Genomic DNA, 23,879 nt, shown 5'->3' with positions numbered 1-23,879 from the left:
CATCGGCATTTTGTCTTTGTTTTTCTTTTTCTTGAATACACATCATGTGAACTTATCTATGGTGCTGGGTTATTGGCTCCAATACCTCGTTTTATTAATAGTTGATCTCCTTTTTTTCCTCTCACACATCCTTAAAGGTGCTATATGTAAATGTTTGCTATCGCTACATAGCTAACGTTAGCATTAACAGCTGTTTACCAAACAGTCGAGAAGAAATGTTCGTTCAACATCAAACTTCATTCCTTCACTTGTCAAGAGCTGTCTCCACCTGTGCAAAGCAACAGTACTATTAACTCTTGTTTTGCTTCTAGTTCTTTTCTACTTCTTTTCTTCTACTGAAGTTAGCATGCTAACCAGCTAGCCTCGTCTTGTTATAGCACTTTGCCATAATGAGTCCCACTAATATCTGACCGACAAAATGACAAACAATGAATCAAGAAAGTAGTCAATACATTAGATACTAGTTGCAGCCCCAGTTTGAACAGGTTTGACTAACTCTCTAAAGGTTCAGCAGGTCAACTTATCTGAACCTCATCTTCTATCAGGGGAGGCTGTTAAATCTTTTCCATCCAAGACTTGACTTATCTACTGAATTTATTTTCTTTTTTTTAACTCTGACACACCTGAGAGCCTGCTCTGTGCTGCCAGTAAAAACATGTCAGTGATGCTGAAATTTGAGGACCTTATTGATTTTAGAGACTTTTTTTGTTGACCCTGACAAAAATATTCGAACCGTGGATCACTACTTGCATGTGAAAAGGGTTGCTTGTAGTAAGGTAATTAAAACCTGACGCCAACTGTTAAATAGCACACAGACAAAGTGACTAACCGGTGGAGGATTTTGTGGCTAAAGAGCCAGATATTTCCCTCAGGAGTTTGTGTAGAGCAAAAACAGAAAAAAAGGCTGACAGTATCCCTCTTTGCAATGATTTGAGGTGCAATCAAAAAGTTCCAAGACTGAACACTCCCTTCCACTGTGTCAAAATGGCGACCCCTCAGCTTGAAATCATTTTGAGGAAGTGGAGGAAATTGCAGGGTGTTGAATCTGGCCTTTTTTGGTTTTACAGATGGCAGGCTCTTCCATTCCAAAGGCCAATATTAACTCAGGAAAGTTATGGCTTGCACCTGCTGCATGTGCATTACCTTTCTGTGGTCTGTTTGGTTTCAACAGGGAGAATCTCAGAACTTTTTGATTGCACCACAAACTCTGTGTATTTATCGATCACATGTTCAAAGCTACTTTGATGGATTTAAAGGCTGGTTTTATTTTCACAGTGGCGGTAAGTTGACATCTGAAGAGGTGGAACAGGAAGCTTTTAAACGTTAAGCTCACGCAAAGAAGCAGTTTTTCCTTTCAGTTTGTCTGTTGCAGCAAATTGATTGATTCTGATCGGTGATTTATTGCTGCAGGCAGATCCAGCTGGCAAATCATCACCAGGACGATCCACCACTTAAAAGAGGATTTAACCTCTACAACAATTTTGATTTAATACCAGTTGACTGCAGAAAATCAAACGTCAGTCGTGTCCTGCCTGACTCAGTTTGAGCTCGCTGTGCGCCAACGTTTTGTCATGTCTTTATCGATGCATCTGTTTCCAGTTGACAGCCGTTGGGAGACAAACCCACTGCATGAATTAGTCTCAGCTTTCTTTGTGATTTATTGTCGAGTTAGTGCCAGAGAAATAATCCCTTTAAAGTTGTTTTCATTCGTTGCACATAATTGGCCCGATGGTCAGCGATGATTAGATTCTGCTTATTTCAAACCAGAGTAAATAATAGCTGCATATAGGTAATAACTCAGTATCTAATTACCATAAAATCATTTGTGAATATGATTTGATTTAAAAGCTCTAAACACACAGCCATCAATCTTAGTGATTATTTAATAGCCTGGATGCTTTTTTTTTTTTGCTAAACCCAAGACTTTCTCAGAGGAGAGGGGGATATAGCACTCAGAAATTCCCTTTAAATGATTATCTATTACATTCTTAAAGGTTTTTTTAGTGTATGAACTAATTTTATGTCACCCAGTGTCAGCCTGTTGGATGGCAATGGAAAGAAGGAATAGACTGTTTTTAGTGGAAGATGCTCAAATGTTACATATATATTAACAAATCCTGTTAATACAGTACATGGATACAAGAGACAAATCTGAAGGAACAAAAAATCTCTTTAATTCTACTTTATATTTATTAAATATATTTATCTTTTCTTTTGAAATGGTGGATAGTTTTACCTCCTCAGGCCCTAAGGGAAGATTCTGTTAAGCTAAAATCACTGTATATGCAGACTGTGACGTGAGGTTACGACTAGACGCTGATTCATTTAAAGGGGCCCCCGAACAGGCCTACCAGGCACATGTCCAAGGTCCCAAGAGAGCGAGGGGGGCCCCCTAAGCTTAGAGCCTCTGTTACAGTATTAGAATTTGTTCTTGGAAAGGTAAAGAGTTCAGTCAGAAGTTGAGATTCAGCTTGACGGCTCACAGTTTACCAAAACATATCCACTCACTGGCATGTTCTGGACCTTTTGACCTGATCTCGTGATCTTTATCGGTTTGATTAGGATGACATTTCTTGATCAGGGCAGTGGGATATGGTTGAAAGCCAATAAGTGGACCTTGAGTTGAGACTGTACAAATGTAGGAATGCCCCAAGTCTGATCCAACATATATTTTTCTTAATTTCATATTTGAATATTTGCTGTTTTATTTCTGTATGAATTGAATATCTTTGGGATTTTTATTGTTAATTGGACAAAATAAGCTTGGACTCTAGGAGGATATAATGCAAATCTTTTACCGTTTTCTCCACATCCACTGGTCTCAGTGACACCCAGGTGTTTTCATGTTTTTATATCGCAGCCTCTCCCAGCGGGGTTAAAGGTGCCATGCGGCCGACCGTGACTCAACGTCTCCGTCGGCGAGTCGCAGCTCGTCTCTGGCCACATAATCTCTGTGAGAAGGAATCTGGAGCGAGGATGTGTGTTAATGAGCGTGTGGGTGTTTTGCATATGGATTCAGTTTTTGCATGTGGGTGGTTGACCTCGCAGAATTAACTTTTCCATGTGTGTTTGTGAGCGTGGGATGTGTGTGTGTGTGTGTGGATGTATTAGGGAATGTGAGTGCATTGTAGCCGCTAAGTAATGACTCAGTGTATTCTTGAGCTCAGTTCCTGTGGCTGTGAGACTTCACATGGGGCTTGAGTTACCGACCTGCTCGTGGCTTCTGCATTCTCACACCTCAAACACACACTGGGGTTGTATTTTCACAAAGCACACTTGTCTTTTTTTCCCTTGTGTGTTTTTTTTTTTACAACTTGTTTGATTTTCTGCTCCTTTCTGTCGTTGTTACTTGTTTTTTGTCCATTTTCTTCTCTGATACCTTACCTCATTTTCCTCTCTCTCGTATCAGTCATCCCGTTCCCAGGCCTGCCATTGTCTCGGTGCACATTACAAAGCGGCAGAAACATTTCGGTGTGGTAATAGGGCCAATTCCAGGTGTCATCCTACACCCTGAAGTGTCAGATCTCGTCTCCGCAGCGCCTCTCTGTGTAAGAGAAAGCACAAGAAAACATGTGAAGAGATGACGTGTGTGTGTATGTGTGCACATTGTCCCGAGGGCTTGACAAAGCAAGCAAATATTTAGGAGCAAGCGCTGCCTATTTGTGTTTTTGAAGGAATGCAATCCAATCTGCTCCACTGTGTTGCGTCTCTGCCCTCGTGGCCTCACCTGAGGTTATAAGGTGGAGGTTCCCACAGCTTCTGTGCTGCTGCTCATGTAACAGAGTAATCTCACTGACCTTTCACTACAAACGCCTGAATTAGACTATGAAAACTATTTTTTCTTAACCTCTGGTTGTTTCAGGATAATCTGGCAATCAACAGAATGTAAGCGGTTTGTTTTTCTCCCCATTAAAGACAAATTAGGCAAATTTGAGCAAATGCAACTACCCTGATAGAGTAGATTTCATTAATTTAGCACAGTAAACTACTGTCCCTCAAGTCACTGAATCCTCAGAGCTTCGTCAGCCTGAATAAACAACCACATTTTGGCTTGGTTAGTTGAGCTGTGGCGTTGCAGTGAGGCAGTGAGAGTATGTTTTCGTACATAATCACAACTGGGTCATGTTATTTGTGATTTTGGCCACTTGGAGGCAGCACAACAAGCTGTAAACAGATCTTTGACATACAGTGTTATCATGTTATAACGTTGTTGTGTTAAATGTGTTAGCAAACAACTCATTTAAAGCCATGTTTCTTGCCTTATAATGAATGTTTTACTGTTTGGCTCCACGATTGTTGTTGGTATGAAAATACTGGTTAGCATAGCTTTGACCGATGTGTAGTGACATCTAGTGGTTAGGTTGCAGATTGCAACCAACTGAATACACCTCCCCTCACCCCCTCTTTTCCAAGCCTGTAGGTGGCCTTCAGGTGACGTAAACACTGTCTCTACACCAAGTGTTTGGTTTATCCGCTTCTGTACACATCAGGTGACTTGTACACTTGATTATAATTTCCATTTCTGCCAGTAGACCCCCCCCTAAATCCCAAACACTGGTCCTTTAAGGTCTGTTGACGAGTAATGGCAATCTATCAAGAAAAACGGGACCTCTACATTTTAAACCAGGAATTTCAGAGAACTGATCTCTCCCAGTGGACCACATCTAACTAGTAATCAAATAGTCTGAACCCTTTCTGAACTCAGTGTGTCTGCATTTTCAGATAAGGTGAGGAAAGGCGGACAAACTACGGACTTGTAGCTTGAAACGTCTGAAGAAGCAAAAACAATGCATGGACCCTAAAATCAGCCCACCATAAAAATGCATCATTATTCTGATTTGTTTTAGTTTCTTCTGGGGATTTCCTGAGGGGTTTTCAGTCTTTTGGCCTCTGCTGGTAGTCCCTGATGGGGTGACACGGGCAGCCACTGCTTCGTTTTAAGAGCTCACAAGGCAAAAAAGATCCCAGACTCCTGATCAAACTCACAATTTAAAGAGGTGAAAAGTCTGTGATTGAATCCAGAGAAGTAGGAAATGGAAAGAAAACCTCTATAGGGCCAAGACATACTCTGGGAGTGATCTAGAATATATACCAGTCCCACATGAATTTATATCCTCTGTGGTGGTTTTGGTTTGACCCCAGAAACATCACAGATTAGACTCGGGGAGTGTCGCACACTGAGATCATACGACGAATATCGCTGACCTCGACAACGCATCAAAAAATGTGGATCTGTGGCTGCAATCAGATTGGTCTTTGTCCAGCTTCTTGTTCCACTGCTGAACAGCGGGTTGTAATTTTCCTACATGGACACTGGAAACTCGCTTGATGTCAGCAAGAGCGACGGAGCCAATTCATGTCCCCGAGCTGCAATATAACTCTGTTCCTGCTCAAAACCCGGCACTTTCTGTAACTTCACGGAACAAATGCCAGACGACTCGACCACATCCATTCTTTCACAGGAGCTTTCATCTTACCCCCCTCGTGGATTTGTAATGGTGAAGTGTTTTTCAAGCAGCAGCAGAACCCACTGAAAGAGTTGACATTGGCTTTTATGATAATGATACCTTTTCATGTTCAGGGGTTTTTTGTACTTTTGGTTTAGTATTTCAGTTGTTTAATTCAGGTTTTTTAAATATATTGTTCATGTAAGGTCCTGTCACGTTTCAGTGCTTTCTCATACCACTGGAAGTTGCCACTCTGCTTTTCAGAGCTGCAAAACAACTTTGTCATTGGAGTGATTCAGCGGACAGCCACTGCGTTGGGAACTCTTAATCCTAATACTGTTTTTATGGAATGAATGTGGTCAAATTAAACACTACAACATGTGCATCGAGCCTCAGAGGTATGAGTCAAACCTCAATTTAATCTGAGGCGACCTAAAACTGAATGTTTTTAACCAAAAAAATCTGAATGAACCTTTCACTTACTAAAAGGCTGCATGTGTATCTAATAAAGTTATGTTTCTGTGTTAAGACCAGTTTGAAACCAGTCATAAGTGATTATGAATTTGCTGCTGGTAACACACAGGCCTTTTTCACGGCAGACATTTTGAAAAATGCTGCGTTCATATGCTCCAAATCAACTAACTTGTACCATTAGTCAAAAGTTTCTTTCCATCAACCAAATATTTACTTTCATGCGCCATGTTTCTAAGCACATCATGTCAACAACTCGGCGAGTCGTGTAGCAAAACTTTCGCTCACATTCACAGTTGTTGTTACGACGTTAATTTTTACCAGTGGAGAACTCGTTTTTCCGATTATTCCGACACGACGCGAATGCACTTTTAAAGCACAGGTGTTACTAATAACATTAAAGATTGCTCCAGACTCTACCAGTACTTTACTAAACAGTGACGGCGTGAACCGAAGCAACTAAATGTAAATTACTTGTCATTTATTTCGTTATTAGCTCCTGAGCTCTTCCTGCTGTGACATCTCAAAACGTTTTTTTTTTTCCGTTTTAATTGAATGCACGAGTTTGTTCTCTCCACCAGGAGCAGCTAACAAACGGCTAACTCCCACTTCACTGCATGGTAAGCGAATTATTGTTTTAATAAGAGTCATAAACGGGTAAACTTATGTAGTTTAGATCTGTAGCTCACTGCTCGTTTAAATTCGCTGCATTCGCCACAACCAAACGGCTCGGGAGCAGCTAGCAGTAACTGTTAGCCAGCTAACCGCTAGCTAGCTCGTAGCTAACTGCTAGCTAAAAGAGCACAATCTGATGTTTGTATTGTTTTGGAATAATTAAATCGGTTATAAAAGAGGAGTGTCAGTGAATAAAACTTTATTTTTAAGTGGGTTATTTTGTACAGATTGGGGAAGGGAAACTTCAACTGAGCACTGCAAGGCTATTTGAGGAATTTGTATATTGGTTTTAAAGTGATAGCATCTGTGCTATTTTCCTCCCTAGTGATGGAAAAGTGCTTTTACTCAAAAACTGAACAATTTAGTTTTAGTTTACTTTAGTATTTCCATTTGATGCAGCTCAATACCTGTACCCCACTTCAAATTAAAGTAATAATCATTAAGTGTGTTCATGGGGCATTTATCAAAACCAGAGAAAATAAAATAATGAAACCAAACACAACAAATACTGTACTTAACTGACTATATTTTTGATAACTGTAGTTTACTTACAGTACTTTTCAGATTCATAGTAACACAAAACAACAACAGCAATTAAATTGTATTATTAACATATTATTTCAGGTTAAAATAAGACTTTATTGATCCTCAAACAAAAGCAACAACTACTGCTCTTACTACAACAACTTCTAAAACTACTACACTAGACAATATGCATTATTCTGAAATGGGCCACCCTGAGTAGTGAGTACTTTTACTTTCTGTACTTCAAATATATTCTGTTGCAAATATTTTTTGAACTTTTACTTAAGTAACTTAAGTATTTCTAGTGTGTGCTACTTTCACTTGAGTACAAGACCTGAGTTTTTCTTCCACCCCTGTCCCTCTCCCGCTCCAGAGGATCAGTAGAAATGAGTGGATATTATCTGATGACTGCAGCCACATGGACAAAGAGAGGTTTGAGATCCAGCTGCCCCGATTCTGGAAATTTCAGGTAATAAAATTATATTTATGTGCCTTCAGTTTTACGTTTTTTGTGTGCTTAGATATAGAATGGGCAGATATACAATGGAAATATTAACAAGCAGCAGCTTAAGTCTGTTATATAATAAAAATAAAAAGGTTTGGGCAGGATCATATGATACCAGAAGTGATGTGATAACATCTTCGCCAAATATAAAACATACAGTTTACTCATCGGGACCAGAGAAGCAGAAACATCTGTACAGCTTAATGAAATCCAGGTGCAGATTGATCTTTATAGTGATATCTGCATTAACCTGTGTTGTGTGTAACTCTATAAAACATAATGGAACATGTTTTGTGAGTGTGTTTGTGTGCAGTTTCTTATTGTACGGTCAACTGCTGTTCATGTGCTTTTCTTCCAGTCCAGAAAATCAAGCTGTCGGTTGTATAATTTTATGGTGCAATGCATTTTCAACCATGAAAAGTTACTGAAAACGGTTGTTTAGATTTTTCTACAAATTTCCATTTAAAGACCCTGTTTACCCTCGAGGTGTTTTCAATTGTTCTGGCTAATTAGATCACTGTCTGGGCTGAATTTGGGCAGAGCTAAGTTGATGTACCTGCTGTACAGGAATGATAAACAGTCTGTACACAAGAGGTTTGCACACCGGACTGCAAGGCAGTCATTTTTGTTTTTTAATAAAAATTTTCAGTATAAATTTGCATATAATAGTGTGAATTTTGCACATTTTTTACAGTGGTAACAGTGATTTGGTGAGCTCTGTGTAGTTTACCATATTCCTGATAAAATTTACCACCAGATTACCACGCCTTTCTTTACGTCACATGCTTACAGTCAGTCACAACTTCAGTATAAGTTCACCACTTGGCTACCTCACCTCTCCTCTCAGCTCTACTCCCCACTGTTTCGCCTGGTTGCATCTTTAGTCCAAACACTGTTTAACTGTCTTGAATTTACCCCGGCATTCAGTTACAAAAACAACCAGCGGACTTTATTTGCAGCAGAATCAGTCACGCCTGCCACTCATTTAATGAACAGTGGCCACTGTGACCAATCCGCTCGACTACTGTGGCGCTGCGCTACCCTCAGCATGTTTTCCACATCCGTTACATTTCTGAACACAAACCCACATTCATGCTGTAATAACTGTCCATCTGGGTATTGACAAGAATTTTAATCACTCTTGATGTGTTGCAGTGAGGCTGAGTTTACACTGCAGCAGCTTTCTGTGCATATTTTTCATATTTTCGATTCAATTTTCTCAAACTTTTCCATAACATGGCTCAGATCACTATCGCAGTAAACTCCAGGCGAGTTTATTTTCATACCTAACGCTATGCTACAGAAACTTTACATGCTGCCTGCATATTGATCCCATTCCCAGTCCGGGTGTTATTTAGCCTTTCCAAAACACCCCACAGACGTGAGTTTTAGTAACCTGGAGCGCAGTAGATATTTCAAAGAGGATTATTATACTTGTCATTGATTTATTGAGGCTGTATGGCCGATTAACTGCAGCCATACCTGGATTCTCCATCTTATCCATCAAACTCATCCGATGTTTGATTTTCAGGAGAATCCATCACTGTTTCTCTTTGTTATCAGACAGATGAAGTGATTTACACTCTCTCCAGAGACAGGTGCTGCCATCTCTGATGGATATTCTAACCTTCTGTTAACCTTAAAATAATATTACAAAGCATAAATGTTGTTTTTCTTCCTGTGGTGTGTGTTGGCAGCAGAATCGTTTCCACCTTTCCATTGTACCAGTTTAAATACTAGTGCAGCTCCTGGAGTTGGCTGCTCCACTCCAATAGTGTTGGCGTAAAATGCCATTGAAGTTTGGTTCCGTCTTTCTTAAAAACCTTGGCATGCGTGCACCGTCCATTGTCCTGGTGCTGCTCTGACCTGGTAGTGTCGTTCTGCCTTCTTCTTCCCATCAACTAACATGTGGAGAAGCGATGTTTGAAGCTTTCTCAAGAACCGCTCATCCAGAAAAACCGCACACTTGATGGTTTTAAATGCTAAAGTTGAAGACTGGACTTCTTGAAGACGTTTCACCTCTCATTCGAAAGGCCGAAAGGACCCCCCAACCAGTTTTCAGAACCGAGGAACCCTGTCAGATGAGAGAAGTCCAGTTGTCTTCAGCTTTATCGCTTAAGAACACCATGACCTGGATAACTGAGAACCTACACAGACATTGCTTCACACTTGATGCTGCATTTTCCTCCTAGCATTCACTTAAAGTTGTGTTTTGGAAACCAGGCAATTACAAGTCCAATTTTAACTCTCCTCTTCTGATCTCCAGTAACCTAAAGGTCTTTTCCCTTACAGCACGAGGCAAATACAGAATGTGAAAGTTAGAAATTCTCGCCCTTGAATATACACCAATTGCAGACATTTTTTAGGATGTTGATGGGACGGTTTGAGGTCCTGCTGCAGATGCTAGCGCTGCATCTGAGGAGGCAAAGGACCAAGTACCTGGATCTTTTGATCCAGAGCAGCCTCTGGCAGTCTGTGTGATTGTGATTCCTTTATTCACAGTGCAAAAGCTCAGAAAAATCAACCTCCTTATGAATAAAAAATTACTTACTTACTTACTGCATAATATTGACTTTCTGTGTGAGAGTACTCATAACAAAAACAACAGTGCTGCCATTTCTTGTCACTTATTGGCACCGGTACCGTAAGATCAGCAATAAGTTGCTCTCTAAGTTTCCCTCAACCTGCCTCTCGTAGAGAGAACCGTAATCAGCGCCTACTTAGACTTGATGATTCACAGTGTTTTCCTTGGACCGGGAAGCATCCTGTTAACGGAAACGGACATCTTTCTGAGGGAATATTTGTCTTGAATTGTTTCATTTCCAATCAGCGAATTGACTGCCTCCGTAGTACGTTCTCATCCGACATTTGTTACCACGTCAAATTGGCTGTGACATTTTATTTCTAGTACAAACCTCGACTACTGTGTTTGTGTGTGTGAAAAAGCAACATCTCCGAGGCACACGGCTTTTCCATTTTCTCATTCTCCACGGGGCAGTTTCCTTCAGCTTTCCTGCCTCAAACCCTTTGTGTACCAAGGAGGGCTGCTTTAAAGACCTTATCAAAGGCTTAATAATGTTTGTTGCTTTATTGCAGGAATAACCGCATTGTTTAGGTGCCCTGCAAGGTATTCTGACAGCACCACTCCCACTGATTCTGAAATTCCCACTTCCAATGGCCGGTAGTCGGGGCAGCAGGGTTGAAACAGCAGTATTGTTCTTCTAAAAAAGTGTGTGTGTCAGGTTGTGCGCTTGTCTGGCCCCACTTAGTCTCTTCAGGATGTTTTGGGTTTTCTGTTGTGTGTCTGTGTGCACGCATCGTGTGTGTGTGTGTGTGTGTGTGTGTGCGCGTTTGCTTTCCAGCTTTATAAAACTCATTTCCTGGCTGGCTCTTAGGAAAACAGAGTATGTAGGGTAATAATACAGGAGAAGTGGGGAGAACGGCAGCACTGTTGATATGAAGGGGTGTGTGGCGGCGCTGTGATGGATGTGTTGTGTTGGTGTGTGTCTGTGTGTGTGTGTGTGTGAGAAAGGGAGACGGAGGGAAAAGTGAGTCCAGTACGAGGAGAATGCTGATAGGGCGATAACTGTTGCATATAGGTGACTGGGTGCTGTGTGTATGTGTGTCAGGAAGGGTGGCACTGTATTGTGGGGGGGGGGGTCAGGTTAAAAAAACCAATAGCTCTTTTGTTAACACTCTTATGAAAACACAGTAGGTCAGGAAAAAGTAGATAAAGTGTTAAACGTGACCAGTGGCGTCCATTAATCAAAACGTCCTGACATTCAAGCTCTATTCAGGACTTTCACTGGCATTTCAAAATTAATGTGGTAGTGGTCATAAGTCTTTGTCAAGATGTTGTGGAGCTCAGAGTTTACGCTAGACTTTTTTTTTTTTTTTTTTTTTTTTTTTTTTACAGCCAATATGTCCATTAATATTCAAGAATTCTGGCCTTATAGAACAACATATGTTTTAAATAGCCATATAAACAGCGGAGGCAAGGGGGGCTAAAATCTTTGGAATCGCCGCTAAAACCTCAGTCTGCCTTGGGCTGTTAGTTTGTTTGTCACCGTGTGGTTCTTATACTTTATGTAAATGATCTGAATACTTCTCCCACCACTGTAAGTTAAACAATACTACAAACAAACTAACAGATGGAGGCAGTGGTATTCAAGCAGCTCTTGTGTTCTGCTCCGTAAAATTCCTGTTTTTTCCCAATGGAGTCTGGTGGCAGTTGCCAGATCCAGGTTCCAAAATACCAGTGTTATCCTTTCAGGTGTCAACATTTTTTATTCATCACACGACAGACTGTTTATTTGGTATATTTTCCACCAAACATTGATGTTTTCATCTGCGTGACACCTGCCAAAAGCTATATGTACGTTTTTGCTATCACTAAATAACCAACATTAGCATTAACAGCTGTTTACTTACCAAGAAGCCATTCAGCCATTGTTGTGTTTACAGTTCAAGAAGTTAGAATATATCCTCTGGGCAGTGCCACTTCTTCATCCTCTCAGGTTGGACAGTGAGCAGGCTGGATGCTACAGTGACTCACTATCGCAAAAGTGGTTTTACGAGGCAGTATGTTGGGGCTAGCTGGTTAGCATGCTAAATTCAGTAGAGGAAAACAGAAGCAAAACATGAGTTAACACTCTTTCACCCCTGGAGACAACTCTTGGCGACTAAAGGAATCAAGTTTGATGCTGAATTTACAACATGTCTTCTATGTTGGTAAAAAGGACGAGGCTAGCTGATTAGCATGCTAACTTCAGTAAAAGAAAAGAAGCGATAGATAGATTGCTGAACAAAAGAGAAGCATTTTCATTATTTATGCCGATGATTGATTTTTTTCATAGTAAAATCTAATTTGTGAATACATGTAGACTGCATTGACATCCTCCTCGTGCCACACATGCTTTCCTTGTTCCAGATTATGTTTAATTAGTTTCTGACGGTATCATGGACCTAGTGTACATGCTGTCCATCAGTCCGAGCACGCGGCAGGCAGGACACACATGCATGCACATAGTATGCTTAAATTACACACATTCTTATCCCTTCTGTGCACACAGTAGTGACACCGAACATTCTTTCATTTACAAAGACACACACACTTGCACACACTGTCTCTTTGTCCACCAAGTCATGAGGGAATTTGCATGACTTACACTGCATCTTTATGAACCTATCCTCCTCATTTTCCGTTCAGTTTCTTCATTCTGGTGTCGACTCTGATGCGTCCGCTGAAATAGACACAAAAACAAGTCTGTCTTAGTCATTGTATGTTAGAAGTTTCTGTAATTGTTTTCTCTTTTTCATGTGGCTTTCACTTCAGTCTGAGAAGTGGTCTAAGAGCGGCTTGAAATGCATGGTTCTTGTTTATGCTAATACCCATTGAAACATCAGCAAGACATTAAGTTAAGCCAGAGCTAATGTAAACTGAATGTGAATCCTCAAATGGCTCAAATGTACTGTGTCAACATAACTGTCCTCGCTTAACCCGTCTCCACGGATCCACACTTGATTCTTTATTTATGGAGTGCAGTGGATGAGAGGCATCGACAGGAAACGAATAGGAGCTGGTTGGATGATTCCATCATCAGCCATCAGAAACTTTAATGGCTCCATTTGACTTTTTTCTCTTAAACTCATGAAATACTTAACACCAGTGCTTGGATGGGTCATATAAATTGATGACACATTGACAGCATGTGTTACCGAAGCTACAGGGCCTCCTGTGAATTTATATCTTTAACTGTCCATCCAATGGAAAACATATTCTACACAGGAAAAAGCCCCTGCTGCTTTTCAGTTTAAGTTGTACTTTTCTTTGCCTCTCCTCATTGCAAAGTAGTCAAATAAACTTTAAGCGATTTTATGGGGGGGTTATCCTCACAGTGTAATTTTTCCCATATGCTGGCACATTTACAGAAATGCAGATTAATAGTTCTAGATCTAACATTGACAGTACTTGCAGATAAAACATTGCTGTAAATGTATCACTACATTTAACATTTAAGGGAAAGCGATTGAAAAACTTAAAGGCCCTGACTCCCACAATATCGTTGTTTGAACTTCAAAACTTTGAGCGCAATACTGCTTTGTTGTCATTTTGATTAATCCGTCAATAGCAGAAAATCTACAGTAAAAATCAATATTTTAAAAGACAAACATGTTACCCTGATTGGTCAGTTTCACGATGTCCAGGCACACCCTGGCATTGTGATCTGTTATTCAAACGTGACCCTGTTCAGGTGATACAAATTAAACCCCATTAGGCAACATTTTTGTGTCAAATGACTCCATGCAGTCTTACTGCTCCCACTGAGAATCAACAGTCCCGACTGCAGCTCTATGCAGATTTGTTTCGGTTTTATGATATTTTTGTTTGAGCCCCTCAAGCTCTCATGATCCCCTTAAAGGCTTTAGAAAACCATGAACTGCTAGCTACACACAGTTTAAATGTATGGTACCTATTCCAGCTGTTACACCACAGGTCTGATTTTGGTGTGATGAAGCTTTATGTTGCTGCTGTCCATATCAGTTCTTCTAGTGCTGTTGTAAATTGCTTCTTCAACCCTGTCAGGCATCCACAACCTCAGACAGCGAGAGTTCCTCACTGAAACCACTAGGTGAAATACATTATGGTGAGTCTGGGTACAGGAATTTCAGTGGCCCCCTACCACCTGTAGTTACTTCAAATTTATGAGTTAATTTGTAATGGAGGCTCAAGATGTCATCCTCGGGCCCCTCTTTAGAGCTTCCTAGCAAGGTTGACTTAGGTCAGAGGGCGTCACCTCCATCCTCTGCCTTTGCGATGAAAGTAGGTGGCTTGTCGTAACTATAACCCATGTTTTTCTTCCCATGGCACCCACTCTCTGGGTGGGATTATTTGCTATAACCTACCATCATGAGGACAAAAAGTCAAAGCCAAAGCAGTAAGACTGAGGAGGACTGCTAGTTGTAATGTGTTAAAATCCTGGATTAATCCACAACAACATCGCCTCTGATCTGGAGAGCAAAAGCGTGATTGCAGTTTATGAGGAGATTGTACCTTTTAATAGGTGAGAGGGATTAGTGGCAGAACCCTTACAGAGGTTTTTGGTTCTGGTGTGTTGCCAATGTGCTGTGTTACACCCACGCACACCTAATTACAACAACGGCTGCTGTTATTACAACAACTGGACATGTGTTGGTGGCATTAGTCCAGAGAAACACAGCTCCTGGTTTTATTTTTTCTCTAATTTCTTCACAAAAACTACCCTTGAACATGCAAAGTACTACTGACGTACGGACTGATGCCATCTCTGTTTAGCCTAACATATCCTTAATTACCAATAAATGGTGTGCATAACTAAGACGTGTTTTTGTTGCTATAACCTTTTATGTAAAGGGAGTACAATGGGTGAAAAACAACCCAGGGTTCGTTCAAAGGTTTAAGACTATTTGCAGGGGATATTTATGATATTATGTTAATGATGAATCACCTACTGATCTTTTGGCAGCTTTTTAAAATGGCCTAAAGCCAAGTCTGAAATTAACTACATATTTAATGCACATTATTTGCTTCCAAAGATATTAAAAATAATAAAACATATGGGCAGATTTTTCCTTTAAGCAAGCATGCATCTAATCCACCTTTAAATTGTTAGATTTTATTCAGTTTGTTCACTTGACCTGCTCACTCTCTTCATTGGTCTCCATGTTGAGGTGCAGCTGTTGTTAAGTTTGCGTTTCTGCATCCACGTGAAACTGGATGATGATTGAAATATCCTGCCAAAAGCCAAATTACAGCTATATACAGGATCAGTATTACCTGGAGACCTAGGTCTTAAAAAAATTATGGTCTGCAATTTGTGCTGGAATTTTTACTCGACAAATTACAGACACAGTCGATCCACATGGGGTCAAAATTACCAACAGTCTCTGCAATTATTGCAAATAACTGTGCGTCCCCAGATAATAAAATTCCTGTGTGGATGTGGTGCAAAACAGACCAAAGGTGAGCCTCAGTTCTGGATTAACCTTTTGACCAGGAAAATTGATTAAAAGCACATTTGTTATTATAAACGCTTTAGGGAGTCGTAGGTAAAGGGAAAACCATATGCACATTGCCAAAATTTAAGTTAAGACAGCATCTGTGGTCAATCACAGCTGCTGTCCCAGATGAGTAGATTAGATTTTAAAGTTGTTTTAGAACAACTATTAGTCAGTCAGTTGTGACATTGTGGAACAAATGCCAAAATTTTCACTGGTTCAGCTTAATTTACACAAAGACATCTTTATAGCCTCTATACAGCAGGGAAGAAGTATAAAAAGGAGCATTCAGCCTTCATCTCTGAAGCTAAAGAAACTGACACATTGATGTTAAAGGTGCTGTACGTTTTGGCTATCGCTACATAGCCAACGTTAGCATTAACAGCTGTTTCCTTACCAGTTGAGAAGAAATGTTGCAAATTCAGTGTCAAATTTCAGTCCTTTACTCACCAAGAGCTGTCTACTATGGTTGGAAGCAACACCAGTGTTGACTTGTTTCTATCACTTCTTTTCTGCTACTGAAGTTGGTGTGCTAACCAGCTAGCTCTGGCCTGTCTCATCACTTTCCGTAGCGCTGCTCAGAGGACGTTTTCAGAGCCACCACCTGTTACTGGAGAGAAACCACATTCGGCAGAAAAAACTTACAAATAGCCCATTTAAAATCTGGTTCAGGGATCAGTAACTGCCTGTGCATTTAACCTCTTCTTCTTTTGGAGTTCCTGGAGAGACAAATAAATGACTCCACACTGACATCAGCGTCTGACAACAGGCACTTTATTTGAGCACAAAATAAAACAGAGGAGCATTATTTTAAAAGGCACTAGGCAATCAACAGATAACCTTTACATGTACATTCCTCAAGTGGTATCAAAGGGAAGAAGAGCAAAAGATATGTACTGAACAATATCTACATTCATAGACAATGTTTTAAAGCAGTGGTGCATGACCAAAACAAAATAACAAGTATTTGGAAAAATGTAATGCAGGAAACAATATAAAGGGTGTGTTGTGTGTAGTTATGGAGAGAAAATAAATTAAGTGTGAATTTGTGTTTAGAGATAAACAGAAGCTTGCTTTTTCACATCCCTGGAACAGCTGGGAAACTGTGTTACTTTGAGATGTCAAAGTAAAATAGAAACAGCAGAGAATAAGGTCTTTGTCACTGTGTACTTTACATGAGTTATTGTATTTCTGAGAGATCTTAAGAAAACAGAATTACAATCCTCTGAAGGGGACTATTTGCCTGTCCTTGCTTCTTCAAAGGGTTTATTTATGCTTGGGGTCTTCACAAGTATAGCAGTACAAACCCAATTATGTTTTCCTCAAACCTATTGTGAAATAGAAAGTTCTGGAGGGCTGGAGGTCTGGATTTGATTTACTGTCTTCAGTTGTTACATTTGATAAGTTGACCCAATGTGATTATCCTGCTACAAACATTGTTTATAGTCAGTGGAACACGGTCAGTAATCTGGACCTGATGAGTCCATATCTCAATGCCAGCAACATGATGTCACAGCGTATTTGCTACGGTCCAAGCGCGTTGTCCATGGACAACAGTCTGGGAGGGAGGATTTCAAAAGAAACCGCCCTCTTTTGCTATATAACAACCATAAATTTGAGTTTAAGGCATTTTATTTTATAAGACACAGATGTTTCTTGGAAGCTGAAAATAATCTCATTGGTTCAGTTGCACCTGGAGAAGCCATTGTACCACTTCTGCATGAAGAACCTCAGCTAGTGGGCAACAAGTAAGCAGGAGGTGTGATTAAATTACAGAATATAACCCAACAGTGACAATAGTTCTGCCTTCTGCCTTCCCATTCATAGCAAAAACTACCATCTACTACCAACAAAATGGTACTTAAAGGTACCACTTGGAGTCGTGGGAGCACTGATTTATTAGTATTTCCTTCTTGTGTTCAACGTGTTAATCAGGGCTCAAAGATATGCAGTGTGTTTTGGTGACATTCTTAATTTAAGAGAAACTCTACAGTAGTAGTTTTAACTTCAAAAGTATGGTGGATCAACCTTGGTAAATAAATCTTTTGGCCCCATGCAGCTACATTTCATGTGTAAAGCCAGACGAACTGTTGCTTTTGGACAACCGGTCTGTCAAACTGAAACAAGGCTTGTGATGTACTTCCCTTTCAAATATATAATTATGCTCAGCAGGCCACATCATTTTCAAAACATAAACACAACATGGCTCTTTGGATTGGGAGCTCAAAACAGAACACAGCTGGAAACTGGTCTGACTGCTGATTTATGTGAGGTCTAGATTTCCTAGTCCTTTACAGTGACTGCTCAGTATCTGTCTCCAGGTCTAATGCGGAGCAGAAGATGGACAGTGTTACCGACTTGTGGCCTGGCAATTTCTAATGCAGCTCCTACAACATCCTGTAGAAACAGATCTGGGGTTCAAAAGGCACTTTTATCCAAGACCGCTTTTCTGCATTTTTGTGCAAAGCCGCATGCAACAAAAACACACAAGACATAATTACAAAGAGGATAGAATATTTTCATGGGTATGGAATATGGGCATTATTCAACAATGCAGAACTGAACTGCCAAATCCAACAGCATTGAGCTGTGATGTTTTCTCGTTTGAGAATATGACTGATTAAATTGACCTTGTCCTGTGTTGGATTCAGAGCTGACAGCTAACAGAGTGTTAGTTTCAAATGTCACACCACACAAACACACACACACACACACACACGCACACCCTCTAAAGACTATAGACCATTAATCTAATTTGATCCTCTTGGGCCATTTTCTTTGGGCTGAGCAGTGGCTCAGTGGTTGGCAAGAGTCTTTTTGGTGTTGTGTTTGTTCTGTTTTTGCTTCGGTTGTCATGTGAACTTGAGACGAGACTTCAGTCAGAAGGGACACCACATTTGAGGGTGTTTTTACATCCACGTCATTGAACACTAATTAGTAGCCATTTTTATTCATAGCCTGCATCAGAAGGTAATTGGACAAGGTCAGGCAAACTTGAAGAAAGTGTGGCCAATAACCGTGAAATCTACAGTAGACACCCTCTTTGGTTGTAGCTAGTTTGATTTCTTGCTTGTGTTCTGGACTTTTTGCCTTTAGTCTGGTCTTCAACAAAAGAAACAAATGATCAGGCAGACTGAATACGGGTGATTGATCCAGCCAGTCAGGAACATTCCAGTTTAAAGGTGCTATATGTAAGTCTTTACTGTCACTACATAGCCAACGTTAGCATCAACAAACTTTTACTTACCAAGACAAGAGGTTAGAATATGCAGTGCTACTTCTTCATCGTCTCATGTTGGACTGATGGCAGACTGGACACTACAGTGACTCACTATCACAAAATGGCTATATGAGATGGTATGTTGGGGCTAGCTGGTTAGCATGCTAACTTCAGTAGAGGAAAACAGAAGCAAAACACGAGTTAACACTGTTGTTTTCCACCACTGGAGAGCAGCTCTTGGCGACTAAAGGAAGTAAGTTTGATGCTGAACTTGCAACATGTCTTTTATACTGGTAAATAAATAGCTGTTCATGCTAACGTTAGCTATGTAGGGATTACAAAAACTTCCATACAGCACCTTTAGTACTGTTCACCCAAACTGAAAGTCAGCACTTAAACCTACCTAGATTACAATGTGATGGAGTACAGAGCCAAAACAATGAAAACCCATCAACCCATGTCCTAATGTGTCTTGGCTGCACTGTAGATTGTCTGCAGGTGATTGTCTGAAAGTATTTGTCTTTTAGAGGCAATAATGTTTGTAGACGAGTGTGATAATTTTGGGAAAGTTCTTCTATTAAATCTAATTACTGAAAATCAGGTTGTCATTAGAAATCTAATTCTGAGTAGAATGGGTTTCCTCAGACGATAAAGTTTGATGTTTATTTCTCAAAACACTTTGTTTGATTTAGCTGTCATGAATTACTGAGATGATTTGGTATGACATGGCCCCACACTGTGCAAGCAGGCTTATTGTTTTCATGTTTTTGAACACAAACAGACATGGCACTAAAGCAGCATGTGCTCCCATGGCTTTTTTATTTGTTATCTACCAGAAAAAGAAATGTTGTGACAGTGCTGCGAGAGAAGCAAGCTCACTCTGCGGGGCGCTCCAAATGAAAACCATTTAAACTCCAGATGACAATTAATTAAACAACCAGCAGGAGTCCTGAGTTGTGCTTCCTGCAAAAGAAACTTAACAAATTGGTCTTTGGTCTAAATACCAACAAGACTACTGCCAGTTATTTGGCAATAACAGTAGGATACATAGCAGATCCCTGTGCCCACTCCTGCAGAGGGAGGTCAAAGGTCAAGAGTCAGCTGCTGAACAGACACTGTGAAGTGCTTTTAATGTCTTCACAATGAAAACATCAAAGTGGCCAGGCTTGGGGATATGGAAGTCAAACAATGTCTAGAAAAAGACTTTTTAAAAAACTTTTTTACCAGTAACATAAAACCTTTTTGGCTTCAAATTTCTAGGAATTCTGGGCAATTCCATCAGTTCAAGAAAAACCTTCCAAAATGAATACACATTTTAGTGTTTTTCCCATGTCCTTTCCCATTTTTAACCCTCCAGATTTAACTTGTGAACCCTTTGGAGGATTCCCATATCATCAATGTTCCTCAAGCATTTAAATGACCAAGACCTTACTGTAGAAGTATTTAACCTCTGAATTACCTAAACCATGCTAACTGGGATACCTACCCTGAGATCATTAGTTGAAGGATGTTCTTTTTAATCACTTTGTTGCCACACTGTAGATCTCCACATACACAGGGAACGTTCAGATATTTGTTTATTTTCTTTGCAACAATGTGCTACACATGTTCACAGCTACAGAACTGTCCAGTACAAACAGTGCTCAAACACATTCAATGCAAAAATTTTCCCAGCTGGTTCAGGGATTTATGCTGTTAATAATACGAGTCTGTACGTTGCATTATCATCGTTGCTGGACCTGTTTCAATAAACTGTTTGTTTTGGTTGGAAGTGCAAGAAAGAAAAGGCCACATGATTGTTGAACTTAACCCTGGATAATAAACAGATTTAGTCTCCAGTTCACAGAGAGCTCGGTATGTGTGATGCAACGTGGCATTGATAAAGCCCAAAAGAAACGTGACCAGGTGCACGCCACCCAGTGAAAAAAGCAGCTAAAACAGCAATCAAATACAAAATGAAATTTGCCTTCAGTTTTGTTCTTTGTGCAGAAAAATAAACGGTATGTGTTGTAGTGTTTTCATAACTTCCCTAACAAACCTATAGTATAACAAAACCTTGCATAGAGTATATACACAGGTATATGTGAACCACAGTGCCAGATGGACAGGCTTAGCCTGGATGTCACCTTATTAAAATTGTGTGTTTGAGTGTATTACTCCCTTTCTCTCAGGGAAAACAAATCGAAGGTTTCGTACACAAACAAAGAAAGGTGTGTGTCAGTTAGTTTGACCTTGTTTTCCTGAATTGTCCATGTGAACCAAGCCCTTTGAACAAACATGTACTGTAAGCACACACGCACACACTCCTTGCATGCCTCCGACTGATCACTGACAACTACCAGATGGCACAGGGAGGCGAGACAGTGTGGATAAATGAGTATGTGTCAGAGTTCGTTTTTGTCTTTACACTGGAGGTGACACTGGGTGATGTGTGTGTCTGCAGAGCACAGACTAGCCCGGTTGTGGTGTGATGTGATGTGTGTGTATCTGCTTTATGTGAATGTGTGTGTGCCAGAGAAAAAACGCGTGTAGTGGTTGAGTCTGTGCTAGTCAGAGCATGGTTTATGTCTTCTAAAATCCTCTCCTTTCAAATCGTTCTTTATGTGCGTCTGTGTCTTGTTACTAAATCTGGTCTGTGTTTTCCTTAAATTCACCTTTTCTGTGATCACTTGACAAACTTTGCTGCTGAGGGACTCTATGTTCTGTATTTGCAGCATATGGGTGTGTTTCTACTGCACAGTATTAGTGTGTTTTTGTGCATGTTATCAGTGTTTCCAGGTTACTGGCAGCCATATTAGAGGTACTTAGCTCTTGGTGAGAAGCTGTTTGGTTTTCTGAAGGCACAATCTGACCACGAGTTTAACTAAGAACAGCTTTTGCATTGATATATACGATCAATTTTGTTTTACATGGTCAACTAATGATTCCGTTAATGTTAAAAAACATCTGATCGGCACGTCATAAAAAGCTGGTAGTTGTACATTAAAGGAATAGTTTGACATTTTGGGGAAATATGCTGTGCTGTCTTGCCGAAAATTAGATGAGAAGATCAGTAGAACTGTCACTGTCTTTTGAATATGAAGCTATAGCCAGGAGATAGTTAGCTTAGCTTAGCAAAAACTAGCCTTGCTGTTCCCCTTTGCATGATAACCTTCGCCTGGCTTTAGCGTAATAGTTTACGGATACATATGAAGGTTGTATCAAATTTCTCCTTGATGTTAATTTCAGCTTCTGTTCCAAATTCATTTTATTTTAGATGGCTGAGGGTTTCAACAAAGTTTTAGTGACTGTATTTCAGAGTGACACAAGTTGAAACATAGTCCTTAAAATACTGTTGAAACAACAGTTCCATGTAACCAAAATGTCTAAGAAAAACTTTCACTTTTCAACCATACTCTAAGTGTTTATGTGACTAGCCTATTTGGAAGTTTATCTATCATCTTGTTCACATATGTCTGTTGTTTTCTGGTCGATTGTTTAACTGAACCTTAAAATAATTTGTAAAAAATGTGTGCAGCTTCACAGGTTAGACAAGAAAGACGAGATAGATAAAATTCTTTCCATGAAAAAAAAAAGGAGAAAGAACGTGAGGGATAGTGAAAGAGAGAGAAGAGTACAACAACACGGACTAGTCAAGCTGCCTACTGCCCTCAGCCTCTTTCTCTCTCTTTCCTTTTATGTTCCTCCGCTGGGCTCATTCTTGTTGGCATTTACAAGATTTCTCCCTCTTCCCCCTCCTTGTTTTCATTTTTCCTTTCCTTGCAAACTCTGTTGTTCAGAAGGCTCTGCAGTGCCTCTCACAGCCTTATTACTGTACAGTATCCAGTAAAAAGAGACACTCGTCGTCCTCCCATCCTTTTCATAAAATCCACAGTTCTAGGGTTGCGTGTTGACAAACCTCCAAGCAAGCAAGTGGTTTTGAGTCCAATCAAGGTACACATGAATTACTTTTAAAATCACCACAGTTCATTGTCTAAATCTCATTCTCAGTCATACATATGTACAGTACTCTCATGGCACGCTTAAAAAAAAGTTATATTCCACAAATTTTTGCTTTGGTTTGATCAGTTGATTTTCTTCTGCTACCGTCCCACCGTCCTTCCTCACATCTTCGATGCAGAGGATTGAGTTTTTATCGTGTGTACATTCTTCGGTCTGCAATCCAAATCTGAGGGTCTGATTGCTTCCCACAAAAAAGGCTGTTGACTTGACATGTGAGATACATTGGGATTCATGTGTTAATTTGGGATACAGGCAGCAGGTTGGCCTAATTTTTTTGTCTTCGGGGCATTTCTCATCTGTCAGGGAGATGTTGAATGTTTTTCCCGTGGCTTACTTCTCTTTTTGACATCCAAAAGGAAAATTTCCCTCCTAAAAAAAAAAAAATCAACAGTAAATCAATGTCCTCACATTTATTTTTGCGTAATTGCACATGTATCTCTGTATATCTTGCTCTCAACGGTTAGGTTTCTCGTAATGGAGAGTAAGGAAGAAAAATCCACTCTTTCTTTTCCCTGTCAACCCCCTCCTCTTGCAGCGTTCGTCACTCAAGTGAGGCCTTCAAACTCCAGTCCTTCCATCCTTCAGTGTATCCATCCAAGCAAATATTGTGGATCCAAGATCCAGGCCAACACCTCTGTCTTTGTTCCAATCAACGGATATTCAGAAGGCCCGTAGCTCATTGTCTCAAGCCCATCCGTTTATCCATCCATCCTTCCTATCTAATCTTTTGTTTCTCCCGTCCCTTCCACTCAGAGGTCCAGGCGGAAGGCGCCAAAGTAGCTGGAGGAATCATCGGCGTTAACCATGGTGGGGGAAGAGACGGAGACGAAGAGTTCGTCGCCAGCCCTCAGTTCGAATAGTCCTCCCTGGTAGACAGAGTGCAGGGCATACTCGGCGTCCGGAGCCCAGCACTTCGTTCCCACCCCCTTCAGAAGCTAAAGAACAAAACAGAGGTGAGAATGAAGGTAAGGAAGATACTTTATGGCTTGTATTATGC

At 40.3% G+C, this 23,879-nt stretch overlaps 1 protein-coding gene and 1 long non-coding RNA gene across 2 annotated transcripts in view; one reads left to right on the top strand and one right to left on the bottom strand.

Moving 5' to 3' along the window:
* Positions 1-6,219: 6,219 nt before the first annotated feature.
* Positions 6,220-23,718, top strand: LOC108902071 (uncharacterized). Its single transcript, XR_001964001.2, has 4 exons — positions 6,220-6,383; positions 6,500-6,538; positions 7,492-7,587; positions 23,636-23,718. It is a non-coding gene; the product is annotated as an uncharacterized LOC108902071 (long non-coding RNA).
* The window catches only part of tnfsf10l (TNF superfamily member 10, like), a 59,144-nt gene continuing 51,677 nt past the window's right edge, over positions 16,413-23,879 (bottom strand). Inside the window, exon 7 of the mRNA XM_018703812.2 lies at positions 16,413-23,817. Within this exon, the coding sequence (XP_018559328.1) occupies positions 23,632-23,817 (186 nt within the window). The 3' untranslated portion in view covers positions 16,413-23,631. The remainder of the gene's footprint in view (positions 23,818-23,879) is intronic.

The sequence above is a fragment of the Lates calcarifer genome, linkage group LG14 (assembly GCF_001640805.2).
Source record: "Lates calcarifer isolate ASB-BC8 linkage group LG14, TLL_Latcal_v3, whole genome shotgun sequence".
Lineage (NCBI taxonomy): Eukaryota > Metazoa > Chordata > Actinopteri > Centropomidae > Lates > Lates calcarifer.
The sequence above is the reverse complement of the archived record's forward strand: the minus strand, read 5'-3'. Positions and strand labels throughout refer to the sequence as shown.